This window comes from Geotrypetes seraphini, chromosome 12 (genome assembly GCF_902459505.1).
Source record: "Geotrypetes seraphini chromosome 12, aGeoSer1.1, whole genome shotgun sequence".
Lineage (NCBI taxonomy): Eukaryota > Metazoa > Chordata > Amphibia > Gymnophiona > Dermophiidae > Geotrypetes > Geotrypetes seraphini.
The window spans coordinates 95,825,416-95,849,027 of record NC_047095.1 but is presented as its reverse complement, the minus strand read 5'-3'; the positions used below and the strand labels follow the sequence as shown (position 1 = coordinate 95,849,027).

Genomic DNA, 23,612 nt, shown 5'->3' with positions numbered 1-23,612 from the left:
GCCCAAAGAACATCAGAAGAGACTGCAACTCTACAGACAAGTTCCTTCTCTTCAATCTCTGTTTCAGTGCATACTTTGGGAGCAGTTACAGTGTGTACAATGCTGTGTATGCCGTGGCACGTGCACTGCATGATATGATCACGTCTGGCTCAGGAAATGGCACCACATGGACTAGAGAAAATAGGGAAATTTTGTACTCTTTGCCATGGAAGGTAATTTTAGTATTTGTTACAGGAATTCTTTATTCAAAAGGAAAAGAGTGGTATCATTTGGCACTGAGTGAGAGGGAAGCTTTCACAGGAGTAGCGAGATTGACCCTTCACTCAAACACCCTCTTCCCCCTATGATTTTCATAAATACACTTAGCAATCATGATCAACCAAATACAAATATTCAATGCAATTTAAATGACCAGGAAAAGTTCATATTTATTTAAAATACTTCTCTGGCTTTATTGAATGATATTCATTGCTTATTTAATTTGTATCCCTATGTTTGAGTGGGAGGGTTGATCTGGAGCATACACAAGATGGTACAACAAAGGAGTCATGAGGATGAGATGTCAATAGTTCAGTCATGGGTGTAGAGTTCAAAGTTCACTTTATTGATAGTAGCACTGCGAGGACTCGAAGACTCGATACTGACATTGTTTCGGCATCTATGCCTTTGTCAAGAGTCTATTGACCCGTGACAAGTTAAAAACAATAATAAAAATAATATGAAGCACATAATATAAACTAATATAAAACACATAATAGAAACTAGCAGAAACTATAAACTAATAAAATCTTAACTAATAAAATCACATCAAGCATATAACATATGTATTAAAAAGAAAATGATAAAATCAATTAGCAAGGACAAATTGACCAATAGATTCAAATTTTGTTAGACATTTATAAATAGATAATAAAGAATACAATTATAAAGATAAATCATGGTACACTTAAAGATACTGACTGAAAGTAAAAAGTAGAAGGGCAGAGGAGGATAGAAAGCTAGGTGAATTTAAATACAGGGAGAAATCTGGTAAAGAGAGAGATAGGAGTATGCATAACATGGATTCAATATGCCTACCTCAATGGCTGCTAATTCTATCACATAAATAGAGTATTCAGTACAGGTCAAGTGTAAAGGTTTAAAACATGTTAAAAATCAGAGAATTTGTGACAAGCAGACATAAATTTGAAAAAGGCTATATAAGTACAAAAAGCATTCAAAGGTGAATAGATACCAAGAATCAAAATGCAGAGCATGTGAACAAGACATGATATAAAACAGTCAAAAGTAATGAAATGATAGAAAATGAACAATAAATGAACCCTAATAAAATGCAAGGATCTAAAAAAAGGACTTGGCAAACAAGGACTGGAGAGCACAAGAACTTTAAAAAAAGGGGATGATTAGTGCATGAGTACCACTGCCAGAAAAGTAAAGAAAAAATCATGTGAACCCTAACCCTAACCCTAAAGGTATATGCATAAGAGGAGTAATTAGCATAAAACTGCAATTTAAAAAACTGGACACATAGCTATGAATTGTTTGTCAAAACATCAATATGAACTCTGCACAAGCGAGTACTGTGCTAAAAAAAATGGTACTTACTAGTGCTGCCGGATTCAGGAAAAAAAAATTTGATTCGATTCGATTCAGCCTATTGAATCGATTTTTCAATTCGATTCGATTTTCCTGCCCAATAGGGTGGTCTTTTTTCAAACATCCTAGTGGGTTTATTTTATAGCCTCTTCACCCCCTATGCCCTCTCCTACCCTCACTGGTCCTGTGGTGTAAACAAAATAAACAAACAAAAAAGACTTTTCCTCTCTCTGTTAAATCCTAGCTCACGTTGGCAGTCCAACACCAGCTTTGAAAGGATACACATTTCAAATCTGACATATTGTAATCACAAAACAGAAAATAAAATTGTTTCTACCTTTTGTTGTCTGGTCATTGTTCAAATCATGTTGGTCCCAGGCTTTGGTTGTCTTCTGATAACTCACTTGCCAGGGTCTCCTTCTTTCTTCATAGGGATAAGCCAACATAATGTTTCTAGCTCCAAACCTGATTGGGCTCCCTAAGCAGCTGCTCTTCTTACCCACCCCTTATCAGAATTCAAGCATGCACAGGACATTTCTACAGAAGCAAGTACTGAGAGAGCAAGGTAGAAAGATTACCCGACATCTAAAGGAGGGATGGGAGACAATTTTGAGATTTTTAGGCCATCTTTCTAGGGAGCTGGGTTTGAATCCTAGGGCAGCTGCTTGTGACTCTGGGCCTTCATTGCTCCAGGCACATTTACTTAAATTATGAATCCACTGGGGACAGAGAACGTGCCTCCATATAATAAGTCAACAGCGAAAGGCAGTATATCAAAAACCATTATCCTTACTCTTTCTGCATAAAACTGCATGGGTAGGTCAGGTGGAACTTGTTTACTAACAAACTATCATAATAATCTATGCACACAATAAATAAACTTTGCTGCTGTCTTAGCTCATTGTAAATAAACCCTTAGCTACTTCTCTTGCTCCTGCAGACTGTCACGCCCTTCACCCGGCTTTTGTTAGCTCACTTCCGTTCAGTCCTTTCAGAGTCCCACCTCTCTCAGGCCTGCTGGGGAAGCATGGACTCCTTCAATCTGTTCCGTAAATTGGGAGCTGGCGCAAAGTTGGACGTGAAGCGCTTTAGTGCAGATGCCGAGAGGTTTCGGGTAAGGGATTCAATAGGTGGCCATCTCTTCTATGCTGCTTAGGGAGAGGAGACTTGAAATAACATCTAGGTTATAAGAGGTCTCTTTACTGAGAATTATGCATATCTATGATACTTCTACCTCATTATTAATCATAGGAATGAGTTCTATGTGTTGAACCAGGTAATGGCTCATATGTTTAATATAAATGAATCAATATGTTAGTTTTTGGAAAAAATTAAAGCATGTGCTAAAATAAGAGTGTCAAATATAGGTATTTATAAGTTATCCTTAAAAAAAACCCCTCTTTTTTGGACAGTTGTATACAGTTTGTATACATTTCAAAGTGGGTTGGATAATCTATAAATTGATCAGTATATGTAATTTGAGTCTCAATATATGTTATAGAATCAGCGTTCAGTATTTGGGGAGAGGATATAGGCTTGACACCTCTATAATCTCAATTGAACAGGCTGATGTGTCCCACTGCATGCTAGATGTTGTAGTTCTGCTGTTTTCAGATGCAGTACTGTGCTGGCTGCTTCTACTATTGCCACAAGTGCTGCCAGGGGGGAGCCGGAGGACACTGAAACACTTCCAGACAGACCCTCCCCCCTTGCCCCCTAAAGTAGGAATGGCAGTGGATGGCCAGCAAGAGGTAGTGCTGCCGCTCTTGCTTTAGAAGACACAGGGAAGAGGGTTGGTCACTGAATCGGCCAGGCTGACTTTTTTACAAAATGAGGGGGGACAACATGCAAAGTAGGAAGGACACTATTCACAAAACAATTTCAGGAACACCGACTGGGCTGCCCAATCAAAAAACAAGTGACTGATTGTTGCTTATTTTAAAAAAAACCTGCTCTCTGCCACGATTCTCCTGCTCTCTGCCACGATTCTGCTTCTCCTGCTCTCTGCCCCAACTCTGTGGTTTTATTCCACAGTGCAGCCCCACTTTCAACTCACAGGTTAAAACTATGGGCTCCCAAAAAAAGTTTCAAGCTCTATCTTCGCGGTGAGCATGCGCAAACCATCTACAGGCAAAGAAGATGGTCTACGCATCCATCAGGATCGTTGGAGAGCAATCCGTGTGGTCAATGGGGGGCATTCTTCCAATCGCCCCCAATTGAATATGGACCCATAGTGAATTGGTCGGCCTGCCTCAGATCAGTGGGCTTAGTGAATCTAGACCTAAAACGCTGAAGTCAAACTGTGCATACTTTTTAAAGTGTTACTACAGGAAAATCTATCACAAGCTGGCAGCAACAGTTAGAAAAGGAAGACAGAGGAAAAATATCTGTTGAAAACTTACATTTAGAAGGGAGCAGGAAAATATCTGGTGTCCAAAGCAAAGCTTTTTCTCTAACCAATGCTGCACAATAGTGACCTGTAGGGTGACCTGTAGTTAAGTGACACTACAGCTTACTGCCAATTGTCGGAGGAACCCACAAGGGAAAAAGCGATATTGGATCTGGTCCTCACAAATGGAGAGAGTATCTCTAATGTTCGAGTGGGTGCTCACCTGGGTAGTAGCGATCATCAAACGGTTTGGTTTGATATAACGGCTAAAGTGGAGAGCGGCCGCACAATACTTAAAGTCCTAGATTTCAAACGTACGGACTTTAATGCAATGAGAAAGTACCTGAAGAAAGAGCTGTTAGGATGGGAGGACATAAGAGAAGTGGAAAGACAGTGGTCTAAGCTGAAAGGAGCGATAAAAATGGCTACGGACCTTTATGTGAAGAAAATCAATAAAAACAAGAGAAAAAGGAAGCCGATATGGTTCTCCAACCTAGTGGCTGAGAAAATAAAGGCGAAAGAGTTGGCGTTCATGAAATATAAAAAAACCCAAGAAGAGGAGAGCAGAAAGGACTACAGGGTGAAACTGAAAGAAGCCAAGAGAGAGATACGTTTGGCGAAGGCACAGGCGGAAGAACAAATGGCTAAAAATGTAAAAAAGGGAGATAAAAATTTTTTCAGATATATTAGTGAAAGGAGGAAGATAAAAAATGGAATTGCTAGGATAAAAGATGCTGGGAACAAATATGTGGAGAGTGATGAGGAGAAAGCAAATGTGCTAAACAAATACTTCTGTTCTGTGTTCACAGAAGAAAATCTGGAGAAGGACCGAGATTGTCTGGCAAAGTTACATGAGAAAATGGAGTAGATTCTGCGCCGTTCACGGAGGAGGGTGTTTATGAGCAACTTGAAAAACTGAAGGTGGACAAAGCGATGGGACCAGACGGGATCCATCCCAGGATACTAAGGGAGCTCAGAGAGGTTCTGGCGAGTCCTATTAAAGACTTGTTCAACAAATCTCTGGAGACGGGAGTGATTCCTGGGGATTGGAGGAGAGCGGATGTGGTCCCTATTCATAAAAGTGGTCACCGGGATAAAGCAGGAAACTACAGGCCGGTGAGCCTCACTTCAGTTGTTGGAAAAATAATGGAAGTGTTGCTGAAAGAAAGGATAGTGTATTTCCTTGAATCTAATGGGTTACAGGATCCGAGGCAACATGGCTTTACAAAAGGTAAATCGTGCCAAACGAACCTGATTGAATTTTTTGATTGGGTAACCAGAGAGCTGGATCGAGGACATATGCTAGATGTAATTTACTTGGATTTCAGCAAAGCCTTTGATACAGTTCCTCATAGGAGGCTGTTGAACAAACTTGAAGGGCTGAAGTTAGGACCCAAAGTGGTGAACTGGGTCAGAAACTGGCTGTCGGACAGACGCCAGAGGGTGGTGGTTAATGGAAGTCGCTCGAAGGAAGGAAAGATGACTAGTGGAGTCCCTCAGGGTTCGGTGCTGGGGCCAATCCTGTTCAATATGTATGTAAGTGACATTGCTGAAGGGTTAGAAGGAAAAGTGTGCCTTTTTGCAGATGATACCAAGATTTGTAACAGAGTAGACACCGAAGAGGGAGTGGAGAATATGAAAAAGGATCTGCAAAAGTTAGAGGAATGGTCTAATGCCTGGCAACTAAAATTCAATGCAAAGAAATGCAGAGTAATGCATTTGGGGATTAATAATAGGAAGAAACCGTATATGCTGGGAGGAGAGAAGCTGATATGCACGGACGGGGAGAGGGACCTTGGGGTGATATTGTCCGAAGATCTAAAGGCGAAAAAACAGTGTGACAAGGCAGTGGCTGCTGCCAGAAGGATTCTGGGCTGTATAAAGAGAGGCGTAGTCAGTAGAAGGAAGAAGGTGCTGATGCCCCTGTACAGGTCATTGGTGAGGCCCCACTTGGAGTATTGTGTTCAGTTTTGGAGACCGTATCTGGTGAAAGACGTAAGAAGACTTGAGGCGGTCCAGAGGAGGGCGACGAAAATGATAGGAGGCTTGCGCCAGAAGACGTATGAGGAGAGACTGGAAGCCCTGAATATGTATACCCTAGAGGAAAGGAGAGACAGGGGAGATATGATTCAGACGTTCAAATACTTAAAGGGTATTAACGTAGAACAAAATCTTTTCCAGAGAAAGGAAAATGGTAAAACCAGAGGACATAATTTGAGGTTGAGGGGTGGTAGATTCAGGGGCAATGTTAGGAAATTCTACTTTACGGAGAGGGTAGTGGATGCCTGGAATGCGCTCCCGAGAGAGGTGGTGAAGAGTAAAACTGTGACTGAGTTCAAAGAAGCGTGGGATGAACACAGAAGATTTAGAATCAGAAAATAATATTAAATATTGAACTAAGGCCAGTTACTGGGCAGACTTGCACGGTCTGTGTCTGTGTATGGCAGTTTGGTAGAGGATGGGCAGGGGAGGGCTTCAATGGCTGGGAGGGTGTAGATGGGCTGGAGTAAGTCTTAACAGAGATTTCGGCAGGTGGAACCCAAGCATAGTACCGGGTAAAGCTTTGGATTCTTGCCCAGAAATAGCTAAGAAAAAAAAAAAAAAAAAAAATTTAAATTGAATCAGGTTGGGCAGACTGGATGGACCATTCGGGTCTTTATCTGCCGTCATCTGCTATGTTACTATGTTAGGACCCGTGAGGCCACTTATGAAGGAGATATTTGATTGGGTTACACAACATTATAACCAAGGGATGTTAAAATATAAGAAATATCAGTTTTTTTGATTGTTTGTTTTTTATTTATTCATTTATCATAATTTCAACAAAATAAACTTATTGAACAAAGTTTTCCCAATAAAATAAAATACTCATTCAAATTTTGGATACATACAAACTTTTGAGTAGTCCACATTTGGAGGGAGAAACAATTCACATACCATTGAGAATGGAAAATTAGAAAGATTTAGAAAATTAACAGAAATGAAATTAGTAGCTCGTCTACATTTTTAAATCAGACCAGTAAATTGGGATCATTTGGAACTCTGCATTGTTACTCCCTTCCCTTCCAAGAAAAACTGCAATTGGGAAGGTTCATAAAAGACATAAGTGTTCTGATCCAAGTAAATCACACATTTACAAGGATAACACAATTGAAATTTTGCCCCCAATGTTTTAACATTTTCTTTCAATTCTAGGAATCTTTTCCTTATTTTTTGTGTCATTCTAAAGAAATCTGAAAATATAGAAATCTTGTTATCCATATAGAAGACTTATTTTAACCTAAAAAATAGGCGAAGAAGCACTTCCGTATCTTGTAGAAATACAAATTACATTACATTAGTGATTTTTATTCCGCCAATACCTTGCGGTTCAAGGCGGATTACATAAGAGTTGTCAGGAGGTTACAAGAATTGTAACATAACATAAGAGTTGTCGTAAGATTTACATAAGAATTACATAAGAGTTGTCGAGACCTTAAGGTGATGAGTAATTAGAAGCATTTTAGATTTGTTATGGGTATAGAGTGGGTAGGTGGGGATTGGGTAGGAACTGGTCGTGTTAAATAGGTTTTATGTATTTTTTGAAAAGTAGGGTTTTAGCTTCTTTCTTGAAGGTTTTGTAGTCTGTGGTCGAGGACAGCAGATTGGTGATTTGTCTGTCCAGTTTAGCTGCTTTGGTGGCTATTAGGTTGCCATATAGTTTTCTTCGTTTGACATTTTTGGATGGTGGGTGTGTGAATAGTGAGTGGGTTCTCCTATGCCTGTCACTAGAAACGTTGTTTGAACTACAACAACTTCTTCTGAAGTCTCCAGAATTCTAGATAAGTTCATAGGACTTAACAAATCAACATTGAACAACTTCTGAAGGAGAAGGGGTTTTTTTTTTTAACAGAAACAGGTATAAAGTATATTTTATGAAGAGGAGGAAGCCCATCTTCAGGATATTTAAAGATTTCTTTCAAAATTTTATAAAACAACTCTTTTGGGGACATTGTAAATTATTAAATTCAACTCTTTGGTATATTTCTCCATATTTTCCATTTTCCTCAAAAGCAACAATTTGTCCTGGATAATTTAAGTACAAGAAGACTAAATTCCTTGAACAGATTATTATAAGGATTTAACTTTCTCCCCTTGGACTTTTAAATCCTATTCAAACTTTTGAATTTTCACATTTTAATTTTGCACAAGTGGTAAGATTCCCAGACATACCTTGTGGAGGGAGTCCAAAACAGTCCAAATTGATTCCAAAGTAATTTCAGCAGGTCTCTCAAGGGGTTGAAGAGTTGGTAATTCCCCTTGCACTGCTGAAATTCCTATAGCCTCTTTCAGTGTGGATAATCTGGCCATAGAGTCCTGGGGAGCCAGTAAGCCCGATAGTCCTGGGGAGTCAGCAAGCCTGATAGCGTTGCTTCTGCTGTCTGAGTTGTAGCCAACATTCCCCTTTCACCTGCCTGGAAAGGAGGCATTGGTCCCATGGGGCTGAGCGAGATTTTGCTTCCTAACGATAACATTTCCCTCACGTCCGGCTCTGCAGGAGCACCCCGAGGCGAAAAGAAGCTGGTGATTGCTCCATGTCACGGACAGGTAGGCTCTGGCAGTCGGGCTACCGCCGCTCTTCCTCTTCTTTTGGGCATAGTGATAAGCTCCGCAGAGTTTTTAGGAGAGATTTGATTATTGAGCAGGAGCTGCAGTTGCTGCGTCCTACTACCAAAACACCATCTTGTTTCTCCAAAATATCAGTTTTTGTTAGAGAAACATCCTAGGACCCTGTGTATATATTTTGTACCAAAGATACATACAAATTTAAGAACTCCCCCGGTAGACCAATTGTGATTACAAGAGATACACTATTGGAATCTCTTCCCAAATTTCTTGATTTATTTTTGATTAGGGAAACAGTGAAAGTCTCATTGTATTTAAAAGATTCTTCTCTTTTGTTAAGAATTTTAGCTCAAGACATCCAGGTTCATACAGATACATGGCTAGTAATTATGGATGTTGTTTCATTATACACTTGCAACCCTTAAGAAGGGATGTTGTGTATTATTAGTGAAATCTTGTAAGCTAGGGAGGGGGACCAAAGAATCATGACTCAATTTTTCTGAGAAATTGGCTCAATTTGATAATAGCAAAAAATTGTTTTAAGTATGATGGTACATTTTATCAGCAGGTCCAGGAGGTGGCAATGGGGGGCTACATTAGCCCCTGAGGAGTAGCACTCACTCGTGGGCTGTAGGGGTCACTAATGTGCTAAAGGAATGGATAGAGTGCAGGACATGGTGCAGTAATTTTATGGAGTTTTTTCTACATATAATGCCTGCTTTTCGTATGGTTCTGGGTAACTCTAGTTAGATACAAGAATATGTGTTAATTAAGGCCACGCCCAATAGAAGCATAAGGAAAAGTTGGTGAATGAAAATCTGAATATGGATGTAGCCATGGCCAGAAAAACACTTCAGATTAATATTAAGGAAAAATATAATAATATTCTCTTTATGTATTTTGCTATTAAGCCTGACCATAGAGGGAATCAGGTAATAGGTAACATACTTCTAGAGGGATTAATGACTCCATCTTGTTTTCTTTCTTTCTGTCTCTTTTTGTTCTCTCTGAGTTTCCCGCCTTGAGCCTCATGGCTCTAATTAATACCAGACCTCTCAGTCTGGCTTGTGGAAGATATAGGGTTTCACATTTTTGAATACAATATGAATGCAATATACCGTGTTGTGGATGTGTGTGTGTTGGGATCCCATGAGTGATTATGTGTGTGATATGTGGTATGAATGATGTGTGAGAAAATGATTTGTATTTAATTTCAAATGTTTTACATATATAAGATGTAAGAAACTTAAAGGGAGCCTAAGAGGCAACATCTGGAAATAGTTAGAGCCAGATACACTGTACCAGTCTTTGAGAGGCCCAGAGCAGGAAAGGTCAGCTAGTTTGACCTCCAGCATAGGAGGGAGGGGGAGTAGGTCTCTCCTGCTACACTTTTAACATAGGGATACAAACTTTTCAGCAGATACTGAAAACAGAAATGCAGGCTGGCTTTAACACAGAAGCTGTTTTGGATTCAAAGTTTTCTTTGGGTATGTTATAATGGTTTATGCATATTCAGAAATTAATGTAAACAAAAATATGATTTGTGAAACTTTTTTCGATGTCAAAAATAATTTTATTTGTTCAAACCTAAGGACAGCCTCTGTTAGCTGATTGGGTGACAAGTGATGATGTCATCCTGGACAGAAGGTGAACAAAGAAGTATAGGGTGGAATTCTTTGCTAGAAATGCCAGATTTTGACTCTGTAAAAACCCCATTGATGCAAATAATCTTTTGATAGTTGTTATGGAAATAAATAAAATTAATAATTGTTTTTGGAACATTTTGCATCATTTGCCATCATTTTTGCACATTTTACACACCTAAGAGCAAGGCTAGCTGCTCAATTGGCACCCCAGATGGGACTGTTGCTTTAGAGTATGCTTGTGTCAGATTACCCTGCTTATCCCCTCAATAATTATATTATATGTGTGATGGTTTGAAGTGAATGAAGTTTTTATATCTGAGTTCTTTAACAACATTTCCCTATGGATGCTGATGAAGCTCTTTTGAACCTGGGCATGGCAGTCTATTAAAAATGTGGTGGAATGGGCAAGCATGAAAAATAAAATAGCCATTATATTTTCCTTCCATTGCTCTGGATTTACTAGTCAGGATTTGATTTATAAGATAAGGACCTATCCAAGGGCAGAGGAGGAGGGGTTATAAATGGATATATAAAATTACAATTGGAGAAGCCAGAACACAAACCAGATAAGACAAATATGGGATAATATATTGACCTAAATATGTGTTTTGTGCTGAGGTCACTGGAAACAGGAGTAGGCCTTCTCTCAGAATTAATATATAAGCTCTGTTGAAGACCAGAGAAGATACACACAGGCTGTAGCTTAGTTTTATGAAGTTCCATTGTTTCAATGTGTGCCCAGTCTGGTCTCCAAAGACCTGTGTGGCAGATAAGGTTTGGCTTTTGACCTGGTTGCTATAGAGATGGACTTTTCTTCTTACTACAGAGATTACATTCCAGGGGAGGGGGTTCCCTCTCCTTTTTGCAGGGTAAAATGAGAAATGCTAATTGGATATACAAAATGCATATATGATTAATTAAATTTTAGTAAACTAACAACGTAGGGACTTTCATATTTAAGGGTTCAGATTGAAATATAATTACCTCTAAAAGTTGTACTGGAGGATGCATATAGGAAAATGTAGGGTTTGTGGGAGTGGATTGGCCATTCCCCTTTTTCTTTCACTGAGACACAGGATTTTCAATACATGCTCTTAAATGCATGGGGGCCGTAGTTTGACTTTTAAGGAGAAATGATGTACAGCTGTGTGTATGGATACTTTTTCCTCTGTAAGTACATTATATTGTAATACTTTTTCCTGGTTTCTTCTGTACCTTTTCTTTATTAGATAAGCTAGTATTAAAATGTAACTTTTAAGAATTCTTGTGTGAGGGGGACAGACACTCCCCTAATACAAGCACCTTATATGGTATCAAGTATTCATGATCACTTATATGCAGGCAGTAAAATGTCGTCGTGTATTTGGTATAATTAACTGAACCTAGCAGAACAGAATTTTGAGGGCGTTAAGTCAGGGAAGTTACATTTACACTCTCTGACTTGTTCCTCCATTGTACAAATTAATGCATTGAAACAGGACTGTCTGTAAACTTTGAATAAAAAATATTTTATGGGAAATATTTGTACAATTATCATCATTTCAATGCACCTATGAGCAGGGTAGAGTCAAAACTCTGCTTAACGCATTTCCTTGATTATATTTTCTTCCTTTGGGAAGGTTCAGAACAAGGTCTAAAATATTTTGTAGAATGGATAAACACCAGGTACCCTAATATGCAATTCACAGTAACGTATAGCCAACATAAAATTGAATTTTAGATATAGAAATCAGGAAAGAAGGGTCACTACTAATTATAGTCCTGTTTAGGAAACCAGTAGCATGTAACACAGCTGTTACATTTCTCAAGTTTCCATCCCTATTGTCTCAAATATAGCCTTCATGTCAGGCAGTTTGTAAGGGCAAGAAAGGTCTGGTAATCCCTCCAGGATTTTAAAATAGCAGTGAGGGACTTGGAACAACACTTTGCAGCAAGGGGGTATTCTAGTAAAGGGATTATACAGGCAAACATGGGAGTGCATTATGCCCATAGGGATCTAATTCTCTATGAGAAAGTAGAAACAACGAAGAGCAATAGATTGTATGTGTGTTACCATATTCAGAGGCAGCCAGGGAAATGATATCTTTGATTAAAAAAAATTATTGGCATATCCTTCAGCTCTAAGATATTTTTGGATTTTTTAAATAAATTCCAATGTTTGCCTTTAAAAGGAGTCAAACTATCAGACAGATGTTTATTCATCAAAAGTTAGGAAAGGTGGAAGAGATAATGAGAGGGATTCATGGGAGCTGCGGGAGATGCCAATGGTGTGACAGCACTTTGGAAGGACATCAATGGCAGGATCCTAAGACTGGCAGAATCATCAGGGCAAGGAATAACAAAATTATTTGTCAGCAGGGGTGGTGTATATTTTGGTGTGCCCTTGCAATGTGGTTTATGTTGGTCACAAAATGCACCCAATTCAATTAAGATTGAATGAACACAAATCCCGTATATGCACTGAATCCCTATCAGGATGTCCAACTTTATAACCCTTTATAAAGGGTTATAAGCTGATGCCCCGGCGTTGCACGGGTATTTAATTATAGCAATAACACTGTAAATTGATTCAAATAAAGATACTTTATAGTGGTGAATGAAATTAATTTTTTACAGCTTAATAAAAAGTACAATATTCAAATTATAATGTGAAATATTTGACAAAATGAATACAATACAACTAACGCAAAACGTGATTATAAACAACATTTTTAGTTTCACCTCCTGGAGCAAGAACATATAAATTCTTGGGTGAACCCACCCTTGAGCAAGCAACATAGAGTTGTGGGCCGCGAGACCCCCAGAACATATCACCCCAGGTAGTGAGGGATCTGCATACCAAGTTTCGTTCAAATCGGTCAAGCCGTTTTTGAATTACAGTGAGAATGGCAGCTTTTTACATTTTTTCCATTGACATGAATGGGTAAAATCTGATTTTCTGTTTGTAGCTCCGCCCACATGTGCAGGTGGGCCGCGAGACCCCCAGAACATATCACCCCAGGTAGTGAGGGATCTGCATACCAAGTTTCGTTCAAATCGGTCAAGCCGTTTTTGAATTACTGTGAGAATGGCAGCTTTTTACATTTTTTCCATTGACATGAATGGGTGAAATCTGATTTTCTGTTTGTAGCTCCGCCCACGTGTGCAGGTGGGCCGCGAGACCCCCAGAACATATCACCCCAGGTAGTGAGGGACCTGCATACCAAGTGTTGTTCAAATCGGTCAAGCCGTTTTTGAATTACTGTGAGAATGGCAGCTTTTTTTACATTTTTTCCATTGACATGAATGGGTGAAATCTGATTTTCTGTTTGTAGCTCCGCCCACGTGTGCAGGTGGGCCGCGAGACCCCCAGAACATATCATCCCAGGTAGTGAGGGATCTGCATACCAAGTTTCGTTCAAATCGGTCAAGCCGTTTTTGCGTGATCGCGGCACATACACACATACATACCTCCGATTTTATATATATAGATTTATGATCACAAAAGCATTCAAGTTGGAAACTTCAAAATTTACACCATTTGGACATGGAAGGGGTTAATAGTGTAATGGACTGGTCACTCACACATTCCTACAGAGCAGCGAGGCATCTTATAGGGCACTGCTATGAACTTCACATAAAAGGTACCACATACTATATACATATCACCATAACCACCTTATAATTTCTGGTGAACACCCCATAGCCAGTTATACCTATCTGTCTACCAGCCCCTCTGGCTGCTGATGGCACCTATATGGCAGTAAAGTAGGGTTTTGATGGTTTCTTGTGGCCTTACACTTTCCACCAAAAATGTACTGTTCAAAGTGACTTTTGGGCCAGGCTCTTCTCTATAGTTCACTAGCCCACCCACTTGGCTTCTTAAAACCTCTGTATGATGCTTTACTAGGTTTTCCCATACCAGGTGCTCCTGTTCTAAACACATGTATACAAATATACTGTTTTCTTCAAATGTTTTGGGGTTAGAAAGATGTTAGTGATCACTGGTGGAGTGTGGGGGGACACCAATTAATCTTTCCAGTTTTCATCTGGTCAATTTGAGTATGTTTTTACATTACATTACATTACATTAGGGATTTCTATTCCGCCATTACCTTGCGGTTCAAGGCGGATTACAAAAGGTTACTTTAAAAAAAGCAGAGTTACAATGATTAGCTAGAGAGGTAAGTTGTAGATCTTATAAACATTTAACGGGTTGTTGAGGGTGAGGTGGTTTGTAAAAGAATTAATAGGTGGTCAAAGTGGAGGTTCTTTTGTTATTATTAGTGCGGTAATGGGTAGATCAAATGTCAGTTTTAGAGTTACTAAGAGGTCGTGATGTTATTGCTGCTTCAGGAATTTCTTGAAAAGTATGGTTTTTATTTCTTTTCTGAACGTCCTATAGTCTGGGGTGGTCATCAGAAGGTTGGAGATCTGGTTGTCTAGCCTTGCGGCTCGAGTGGCTAGGAGGCCGTCGTGTAGTTTTGTTCTTTTTACTTCCTTGATTGGGGGGGGTATGAATGGGGAGTGCGTTTTTCTGTGTCTGGTAGTGGGTGCTTGGATGAGGCGATTGTTCAAGTATGATGGGCTGTCTCCGTGTAGGGTTTTAAATAATATGCAGTAGAATTTGAATTGGATTCTCTCTTGGATTGGAAGCCAATGTGAGTTGATGAAGGCTTCAGTGATGTGGTCATGTTTTCTCAATGAATAGATGAGTCTCAAAGCTGTATTTTGGATTGTTTGGAGTTGTCTAATCGTCGTTACAGGGCAAGGAAGGAAGAGGATGTTGCAGTAGTCCAATATACCTAGTATTAGGGATTGTACTATAAGTTGGAATTGTGTTCTTTCAAAGAATTTTCGGACTTGTCTCAGATTTCTCATGATTGCGAATGATTTCTGAATTGTTTTATTTATTTGCGGTTGCATAGTGCAGCATCTGTCTATGGTCATGCCAAGTAGTTTTATGGTGGTTTGGATGGGATATTTGATTGCGTTTATATCTAGGTTGGTTGTGGTTTGGACCTTGTCATTTTCGAGAAGGATGAATTTGGTTTTGTCTTGGTTGAGTTTAAGTTTGTGATTTTTCATCCAGGTTGTGACTGTTTCAAGTGTTTGGTGAAGTTTGTCTGTCATGGAAGGTTTAGAATGATCGTATGGGATGAGGATGGTGATGTCATCGGCATAACTATAGGTGGTTATGCCTAGATTGTCCAGATGCGTTCCTAGAGAAGCAGTGTAGAGATTGAAGAGGGTAGGGGATAGTGGAGAACCTTGTGGTATGCCGCAGGGGTTTGACCAGGATTCTGACTTTTCTTTGTTTGATTTTACACTGTAGGTTCTGAGTTTTAGGAATCCTTCAAACCAAGAGTACTTGGCACTTAGATGATTCTCAAACAGGTCTAGTTGAAAGCATCTAAGTTCCATCTAGGACATCATGTCCCTGATAGTAACACAGTAGATGATAGCAGACAAAAATCCAAAATGGCCCATCCAGTCTGCTCTACAGTCAAATTCATAATTAAACTAACAATGAATATGATACAAAATGTTTGATTCTCATCTTTCTTTAGTATTTTTGGGACTTAGACCATAGAAATCCATGAGGCACTGTCTTTACATTCCAACCACTGGAGTCACCACCAAATCCCTCTCTAGCCTATTTGAATCTGTCTTGTCATATATGGGACACAGACCATAAGACTATCCTAACAGTCCAACTACTGGAGCTAAAATCAAAGCTATCTTCAGCCCATTTATACAATCTGTATCATAAAACAACCCAATTCTGATGTTCAAAAATCATAACTTTGATGTTTTTGTAAAAAAAATATCTTTCTGCCATTTGGTGACACTTTCAAGTTATTTTTCCGTTTTAAAGATGAGTGTCTTTGCTCCTGTTTAGATGCTAAGCTTTTCTCCATTTTTGCTTAGTTCAGCACCATACTGTACCATATTTTACAATTGTCTTTGCCCCTGTTTAGATGCTACACTTTTCTCTGTTTTTGCCTAGTTCAGCACCAAACTGTATCCTAAGCCAAAGGTTTCTTACCAGTCTCTCACTTTTTCGGCTGCCCCATTTCCCCTAGCACATCCTGGGCTACATACATACCTTAACTGTGCAATTCTCCCTCGTTACCCATTTATTGACCCAAGTCTCTCCGCTCTAGGCACCACATGGAAAGCGCTTAGCCGCCAATTGTCCTCACTGATATAGCCCCCCTTAGTCCTAAAAAAAAAAAAAATAAGGCTCTCCCCCCTACTTGCCCCTGCTCTTAGCCAGCTTGACTTAAATTTCCCCTGCTCCTTCCGCAACCAACTCTATTCCCCCTTGCTGCAGACTCTCTCACACCAACCACCCCACCATGAACCCATCCTTCTGGATCCTTCTCCTCCTACTCTGCTCACCTCTCTATCCTTCCCTCTGTCTGAAACCTCCCTCCCCCAACCTACTCGACCCCGCTAACACCAATACTATCTGCCCCGGACTCAGAATCCCCACACTGATACGCACCAGAAACTCCCCTCCCAAGAAAAACCCCCGAAAAGTCAACCAAGATTCTCTAAAGCCCCTACCCCCTGCCAATCTTCCCAACACTGTCCCAGACTCTCTCACCCCAGTCCCGACACTTTATTGCAATGCCAGATCCGCGTGCAATAAGACCCAAATCCTGAAAGACCTTCTAGATGAGCTCGACCCTGGTTTTCTGTGCATCACAAAATCATGGATCGCCAAAGACGATCTATTCACACAAAACAAACTCCTCCCCCACGGTTACCAAGGCCTCTTCTCTCCCAGACCCAATCAAAAAGGAGGTGGTCTGGCACTCCTCTCCAAATCTTTCTTCGACGTCCAGCTCCTTGAGACGGGCACCCATGCCTCCCTAGAATATTTGCTTGCCTCAGTTAATGACGAACTCCGCGCCCAACCATTGGGCATCATGTTATTATACTGACCACCCATCCCTTGGACCAAATCTTCCAATCTCGTCTATGAGACTATAACAAATGCCTTCCTTAAATTCCAAAGACTTCTAATCGTTGGTGATATCAATCTCCACCTCGACGACACCAATAACAATGATACGTCCGAATTCAACAACTTCCTTACCTCTCTAGGCTTTCCCTCACCCACCCCATCCCCAACCCACGAAAAAGAGCATACTCTAGACTTTACCACTTTCATTGATCTTACCGCCTTCAAAACCTCAACCGACGACACTCGCTGGGAACAAGTCCCTTGGTCTGACCACTTCTTAAGGACTACCTGCCTCCCCATCTTCATGTCACATCTTCACTCCCCACCCCACTCCTCTCATTCCATAACCTTCTGCAAAAAAACCTCGAGCAATCTATTCTGGTCCAAATTCCTCAACAAACTCTCCTCAAACCCTAGATCTACAGACCCCGAATCACACTGGCACAACTGGACCGCCCTCTCCGAGTCCACCTACCACTCCCTTGCTCCATTAACCACCAAAATCATCTCCTACCCCCGAAAGGCCCCCTGGTACCTACCTCTTCACAGAGAATTGAAACAGAAATGTCGCGCTCTGGAGCGCAAATGGAAAAAAATCTAAATCCCCCTCCGATAGACAGACCTGGAGGGCTAATATTAAATTTTACAATTCAACATTAAAAAAAGCCAAGAAAAACTTCTTTGGAGACAAGATTTTTAGATCCAACAACCAGACCAGTGCGCTATTCAACATCTGGCGCTCACTAACCACAAAAAATGACCCATCTTTGCTCCCACCATCTCTATCAGCCGATGCCCTTGCAAATTTCTTTAATGAAAAGGTTACCACCCTAAGATGCTCCTTCCCTCCCACAGTCTCCTATAATTCCCTGACCTCTATTGATCTCAACCCTACCTTACCTGTATCCACCCCCATTCCTGCCGACAGATCCTGGACCGCCTTCGAGCTTGTCTCCGAACCGCAAGTCTCCAAACTCTGCCTCAAATAAAAACTTGTAAGTGCACTTTGGACCCTTTCCCCTCCTACTTATTCGAGAATATCCCTACACAGGCCATCGCTTCCCTCACTGAACTTATTAACTCTGCCCTAACATCTGCCTTTTCTCCCCCAACATGGGACACATTTCATTGTCCCCTCTACTGAAAAAGGCCGACCTTGATCCCTCCATTCCATCAAATTACCGTCCTATAGCAAATATCCCTCTCCTAACCAAGCTATTAGAATCCATCATATCCACCCAACTCTCTTCCTACCTAGAAAGATTCTCTATCCTCCTACCCCACCAATTTGGTTTCAGACCCAACTTCAGCACCGAATCCCTCTTGGCCTCACTAATCTCTAAGGTGCAACAACTCCATTCTCGCAACAAATCTGCTGTTCTTCTTCAATTCGACCTCTCCGCAGCCTTTGATGTCGTTCACCACGACATCCTAATCTTCCAACTCTCCGAAATAGGCATAAGCTCCACTGTCCTAGATTGGTTCTCGAAATTCCTACGCTTCCGCTCCTACACCGTTAACACAAACGGTACCTCATCCCCCCCCTGGAAGCCGAAATGTGGAGTCCCGCAAGGCTCACCCCTCTCCCCTATCCTTTTCAACATCTACATGTCCTCTCTGAAACTCCTTCATCTATCCCCCCTAGAAACTCTCTACTCCTACGCTGACGACATCCTCATCCTCCTCGAGACCGACTCGAACTTCTTGAACCTCGCTGAAAACATATCCTCTTGTATTACGAACCTCCAATCCTGGGCCCAATCTGTACAAATGAAACTAAATGAGTCCAAAACAAAACTACTTTGGCTTAGCCCTATTTCAGATCATTTACCCACCTCCATCCCACTACCTTCCGGCCCCACTCTTCAGCTTAAGTTTTCAAGCAAAGTCCTAGGCATCATCTTAGACTCCTCTCTCTCCTTCAATGATCACCTCAACTCCCTGGTAAAAAAATGCTTCTTTAGCCTCCATATGTTGAGGAAAGTAAGATCCTGCTTTCATCATTCTCACTTCGCCATCCTCGTTCAATCCACCATCCTCTCTAGACTGGACTACTGCAACTCCATCTATATAAGCCTAACTAAGAAAAACCTCCACAGACTTCAGCTAATTCAGAACGCCGCGGCCAAGCTTATTTTCGCAAAAGGCAAGTTTGATCACGTCTCCCCACTCCTCTCCAAGCTTCACTGGCTCCCAGTATACTCCAGAGTCCTCTATAAATGTGCCTGCTTAGCCTTCAAGATTCTACATGGCATCCTTCCCACCGTTATCCCACTCCTCTGGAATTCCTCTAACCCACTCTCCTCTAGATCCTCCCAAAAACTGAAACTATCTTTCCCATCTACAAAAGGTATATCCCAAGCAGGAAAACTTGGAACATCCCTCCCCTTTATAACCACAGAACTCTGGAACAACCTCTCATCCCCGCTCAGAAATTCTAGCTCCTTCCAATCCTTCCGTAAACACTTGAAAACTTGGCTCTTTTCAAAAATCTAATCCCGCTCTCTAGTACCCTGTCCATTTCTATCTTCTCAGTCCCTCTCCTATATCCATCTTTGTAGTTCCTTTCCTCTCAACCTCTGTAAACTGTGCCGAGCTCTGCGCTTGCGGAGATGGTGCGGTATACAAACCTAAGGTTTAGTTTAGTTTAGTTTAGTCGTGATGTGGTCTTTACTCTTATACATTATCCTTTCAATTCATTCTTCCATCTTCAATGACAGATCTATAGGAAGTTGGGAGACAGTATATTTCTTTTCTTTGTGCCTTCCCTCTCCCCATTCACTTTCTAGTAATGTTATTTACTGGATTTGATATATTGCATTTCTATAATGTAATCAGAGGTTTTTTTTATATAGCTGTTACTTCAAGGTTGTGTCCATCTGTCAGAGAGAGGAGCTGGAGTTTTTTACCTCCAGAAATGGATTTTATAATTAGTTCTCCTTATAGTTATAAAGTAATGCTTATGTATGCTTGAAATTACTTGTTTAACCTGGCACTACTGAAAATGTTCCCCTCACTCCTTAGCTCCATCGTTACCTAAGGAACCTCCATTTTAAGAATGGTCTGGGGGAAGAGATGTACATGGATGAAAATGGAGAACTCACCACTGGATATGATATTTTGAATTTGATCTTTCTTCCTAATATGACATTGAAATATGAAGTTGTTGGTCATTATAACCCTCATGCTCCCCAAGGGCAGGATTTCACCATTGATGAGAAGGCCATCGTCTGGGAGAGTTATTTCACTCAGGTCAGATTTAAGTGATAAGTGGTGCTGATCTAAACAGGTATCATGAAGCGTGTCATAAAATGATGTATTTTGGCTTTATGGGCAAATATTTATCCTCCAGATTCTGTATAGGCTACTTAAATTGGGGGTGCTGATCTCAGATGTATATATATAGTAATTATTCAATGAGGCACTATCAATTATTGGGGTTAATTGACATTAATGAGCTGTTACAGTCATATCTGCCTACTTACTTGTAACAAACTTCCTGCTCGTTTGAAATTGAAAGGGTTAGGAGCCTTGATATACTGGGTGGAGGGTTCTTTCTAGTTACAATCAAAGTGATTGACACATTTTAGACAGGTATTTTTTTGTACCTGGTGCAATGAAGTATTAAACAACTTTCCCAGAGTCACAAGGAGCTGCTGTGGGAATTGAACTCACAAACTCAGGGTGCTGAGGCAGCTGTTTCAACCACTTGTCAGCTCCTTCACTTTGAAAGGAGAAGGTGTTCTTTTTAAGGGACTAAGTGGGATATGAGAGGAGCATGATGCTCTTTGTAGGTTTTTTTTCTATTTTGAAATAATTTGGTTGTTCTGCCTTTTTAATAATTTGTTTTCATTGCAGTTTTTTTAATTTAATGTGATGTATTATTAATGTTTCATTATTGATTACTATAACCTGTCCTTAGATTAGTGATCTCTAAATATCAATAATAATAAAACCCTAAGCGAGCATGCACACTCCTACCTGTGTGATCTCTGCCTCCGTGATCCATAGCTCTGTGACCGAGAAATATTAAAGCGTGCAGCAGAGAAATGTTAAAGCGTGCCTTGGCACGTTCGGCACTTGCACACATTCAGAGCGTGCACGCATGACGGTTTGTTACGAGTGCTCGCGTGGTAGTTTCCTGTATCTTGCGGCGGTTACTGTGTGCCAATTGCCCTTTCCACTGTATACAACACAACGTGATAAAGAAAAAGGTAGGTGGGAGAAGGGGCATGATAAACAGACAGGCAGTGGGCAGGGACATTGAATGACAGACAGAAATAGAGACACACACACATTAAAAGACAGGTAGGTGGGAGTGAAAGACACACACAGAAGGACAGGGGGCCAGGAAGAGAGATAGAAAGAAAAAACAGACAGCGGCCAAGGAGAGAGAGAGACAGAAATAAAGAAAGAGATACAACAGCCAAGGAGACAGACAGCAAAAAAAGACAGACATACAGCGGCCAAGGAGACAGACGGCAAAAAAAAGACAAATAGACATGTGGAGGGGCATAATCAATAGGTCGTATAAAAGCTCTAAGCGTCGGCGGCGTAAGATGTCCAGGGAAATGTGTCGATAATGGAAAGATGTCAAGTTTCAAGTTTAATAAATTCTTTGATTAGATCGCAAAATCTCAATTCAATGCGATTTACACCAGATAAAAATATAAAATAATGAAATCCACAAATATCACATATACTGCTAATTAACATTAAAACATTAGGGAAGAGGATATCTTAAATTACAATATTAAAAAAATAAAACTAAAAATAAAATTGGGTATAGGTTTAGAACACACAGGATGGGAGACAAATACCCTCATATTACATTGAACCTCCTTGTTCTATCCTAAGATATAGTGAACCTCATTATCCTATCCTAAAATATAGTAAGACTGATCTAGTAAAAAGCGTCTTTAAAAAGCCAGCTCTTTAGAAGACTTTTAAATTTGTTCAATAGTTTTTCTTCTCTTAGATTAAGTGGAAGTAAGTTCCAGATGTGGGGGGCCGAAACAGAAAAAATCATGTCTCTCCTACAGTATATAACTTTTAAAGAAGGGACTGTTAATAGGGATTTGTCTTCTGATCTTAAAGATTTTAATAGAAAGTATGGTATTAAATATCTTTCTAGAAATGTCGGGGCTTTATTATCGGCACGAAAGACGTCCAACATAAACACGTCCACATGTGCTATACCGAAGCATCCAAATTTACCTACCAAAATGGCAATCGTCCAAACAAGACGTACAACTATTTTCACCGCGATCCGCTGGACGACTTGCTAGTCGTATAGCGCTCATTATCTATTAGTTGTCCTGGCACATGTCCTACTGATGTCACACTGTTCCCAATAATGTCCTGCTTCCACCACGTGGCAGTGCGACCCTTGTGGGTGTAGTAGGCGTTGTGTGAGGAGCGAGGAGATAGTTAGGAGATAGTTGGTGGAGAGGTTAGATAGATCAATTACTGAATGGGATTGAGCGTTTGGAGAGTGATTCTGTGAGTGTGTGTGTGAGAGCAAGTGAGAGAGAGTGTAAGGGTGACAGACAGGAGAGACAGTGGGAGTGATTGTGGGAGTGAGAGATCGTGTAGTGAGGAAGGGCATGTTAGGAAGAGTGTGTGGCCACCAGGGTGAGTGTGTGAGAGGGTGTGTGAGTGTGTGTGTGAGAGCTTGTGTGAGTGCGTGCGGGTGTGATGGTGGAAAGGAGGGACCCTAATTACTCCCTAGGGGAGACCGAGTCCCTGGTGGAGCTGTGCCTCCAGTATGAGGCAAGGGTGTTTGGCCACAAGGGCAGAAGACCACCCCGCAATGTTTCCATGAAGGCCTGGTCACGAATATGTGACACCCTGCATAGGTGAGAACCCCCCAGTACCTATCACTATGTAGCCAGTGTGTCCTAGTCTTTAAACCTGTCACCTATTGCTCCCCCCTATCTTTCAAGGAACAGTTTGCTTAATGTGTGTTCTATAAAAATAGATAGATATAGATAGATTGTCACATGCCACGAGCTCCTGATCACTGCAGTGAGCTGTGTTCCAAGTGACCTTGCCTGCTCCCAGCGTGTACCCTTTAACCAGGGAATTCTTCAGGTCTTCTTAGGCAACCGCCTAAGGAAAAACAATAGATTCAATGTTCTCAGGTAAATCAGGCAAAGGAAAAAAGAAAGCCACACACCTCCAAGAATGTCAGAAAAATAAAGTTGTATTTTATTTTTGTACTTCTGGTTACTTTGTCCAGGTATTGATAGCCAATACAGTATTTTCAATACAAGTTGTAGAAAACATAGAGATCCCGGCCAACCTGGCCACCCTGGCTTTACACACACCAGCCTGGCTCTAATTCCAAAATAATAAATCAAACAAACATTTTTGACTGGACTCTAATCTTTATATCACAGTCCTCTTCACCAGCCTTCTA

At 40.7% G+C, this 23,612-nt stretch overlaps 1 protein-coding gene across 1 annotated transcript in view; it reads left to right on the top strand.

The window, feature by feature from the left end:
* The window catches only part of LOC117346901 (vomeronasal type-2 receptor 26-like), a 51,058-nt gene that overhangs the window by 8,651 nt on the left and 18,795 nt on the right, over nucleotides 1-23,612 (top strand). Inside the window, exon 3 of the mRNA XM_033917138.1 lies at nucleotides 20,216-20,443. Within this exon, the coding sequence (XP_033773029.1) occupies nucleotides 20,216-20,443 (228 nt within the window). The remainder of the gene's footprint in view (nucleotides 1-20,215; nucleotides 20,444-23,612) is intronic.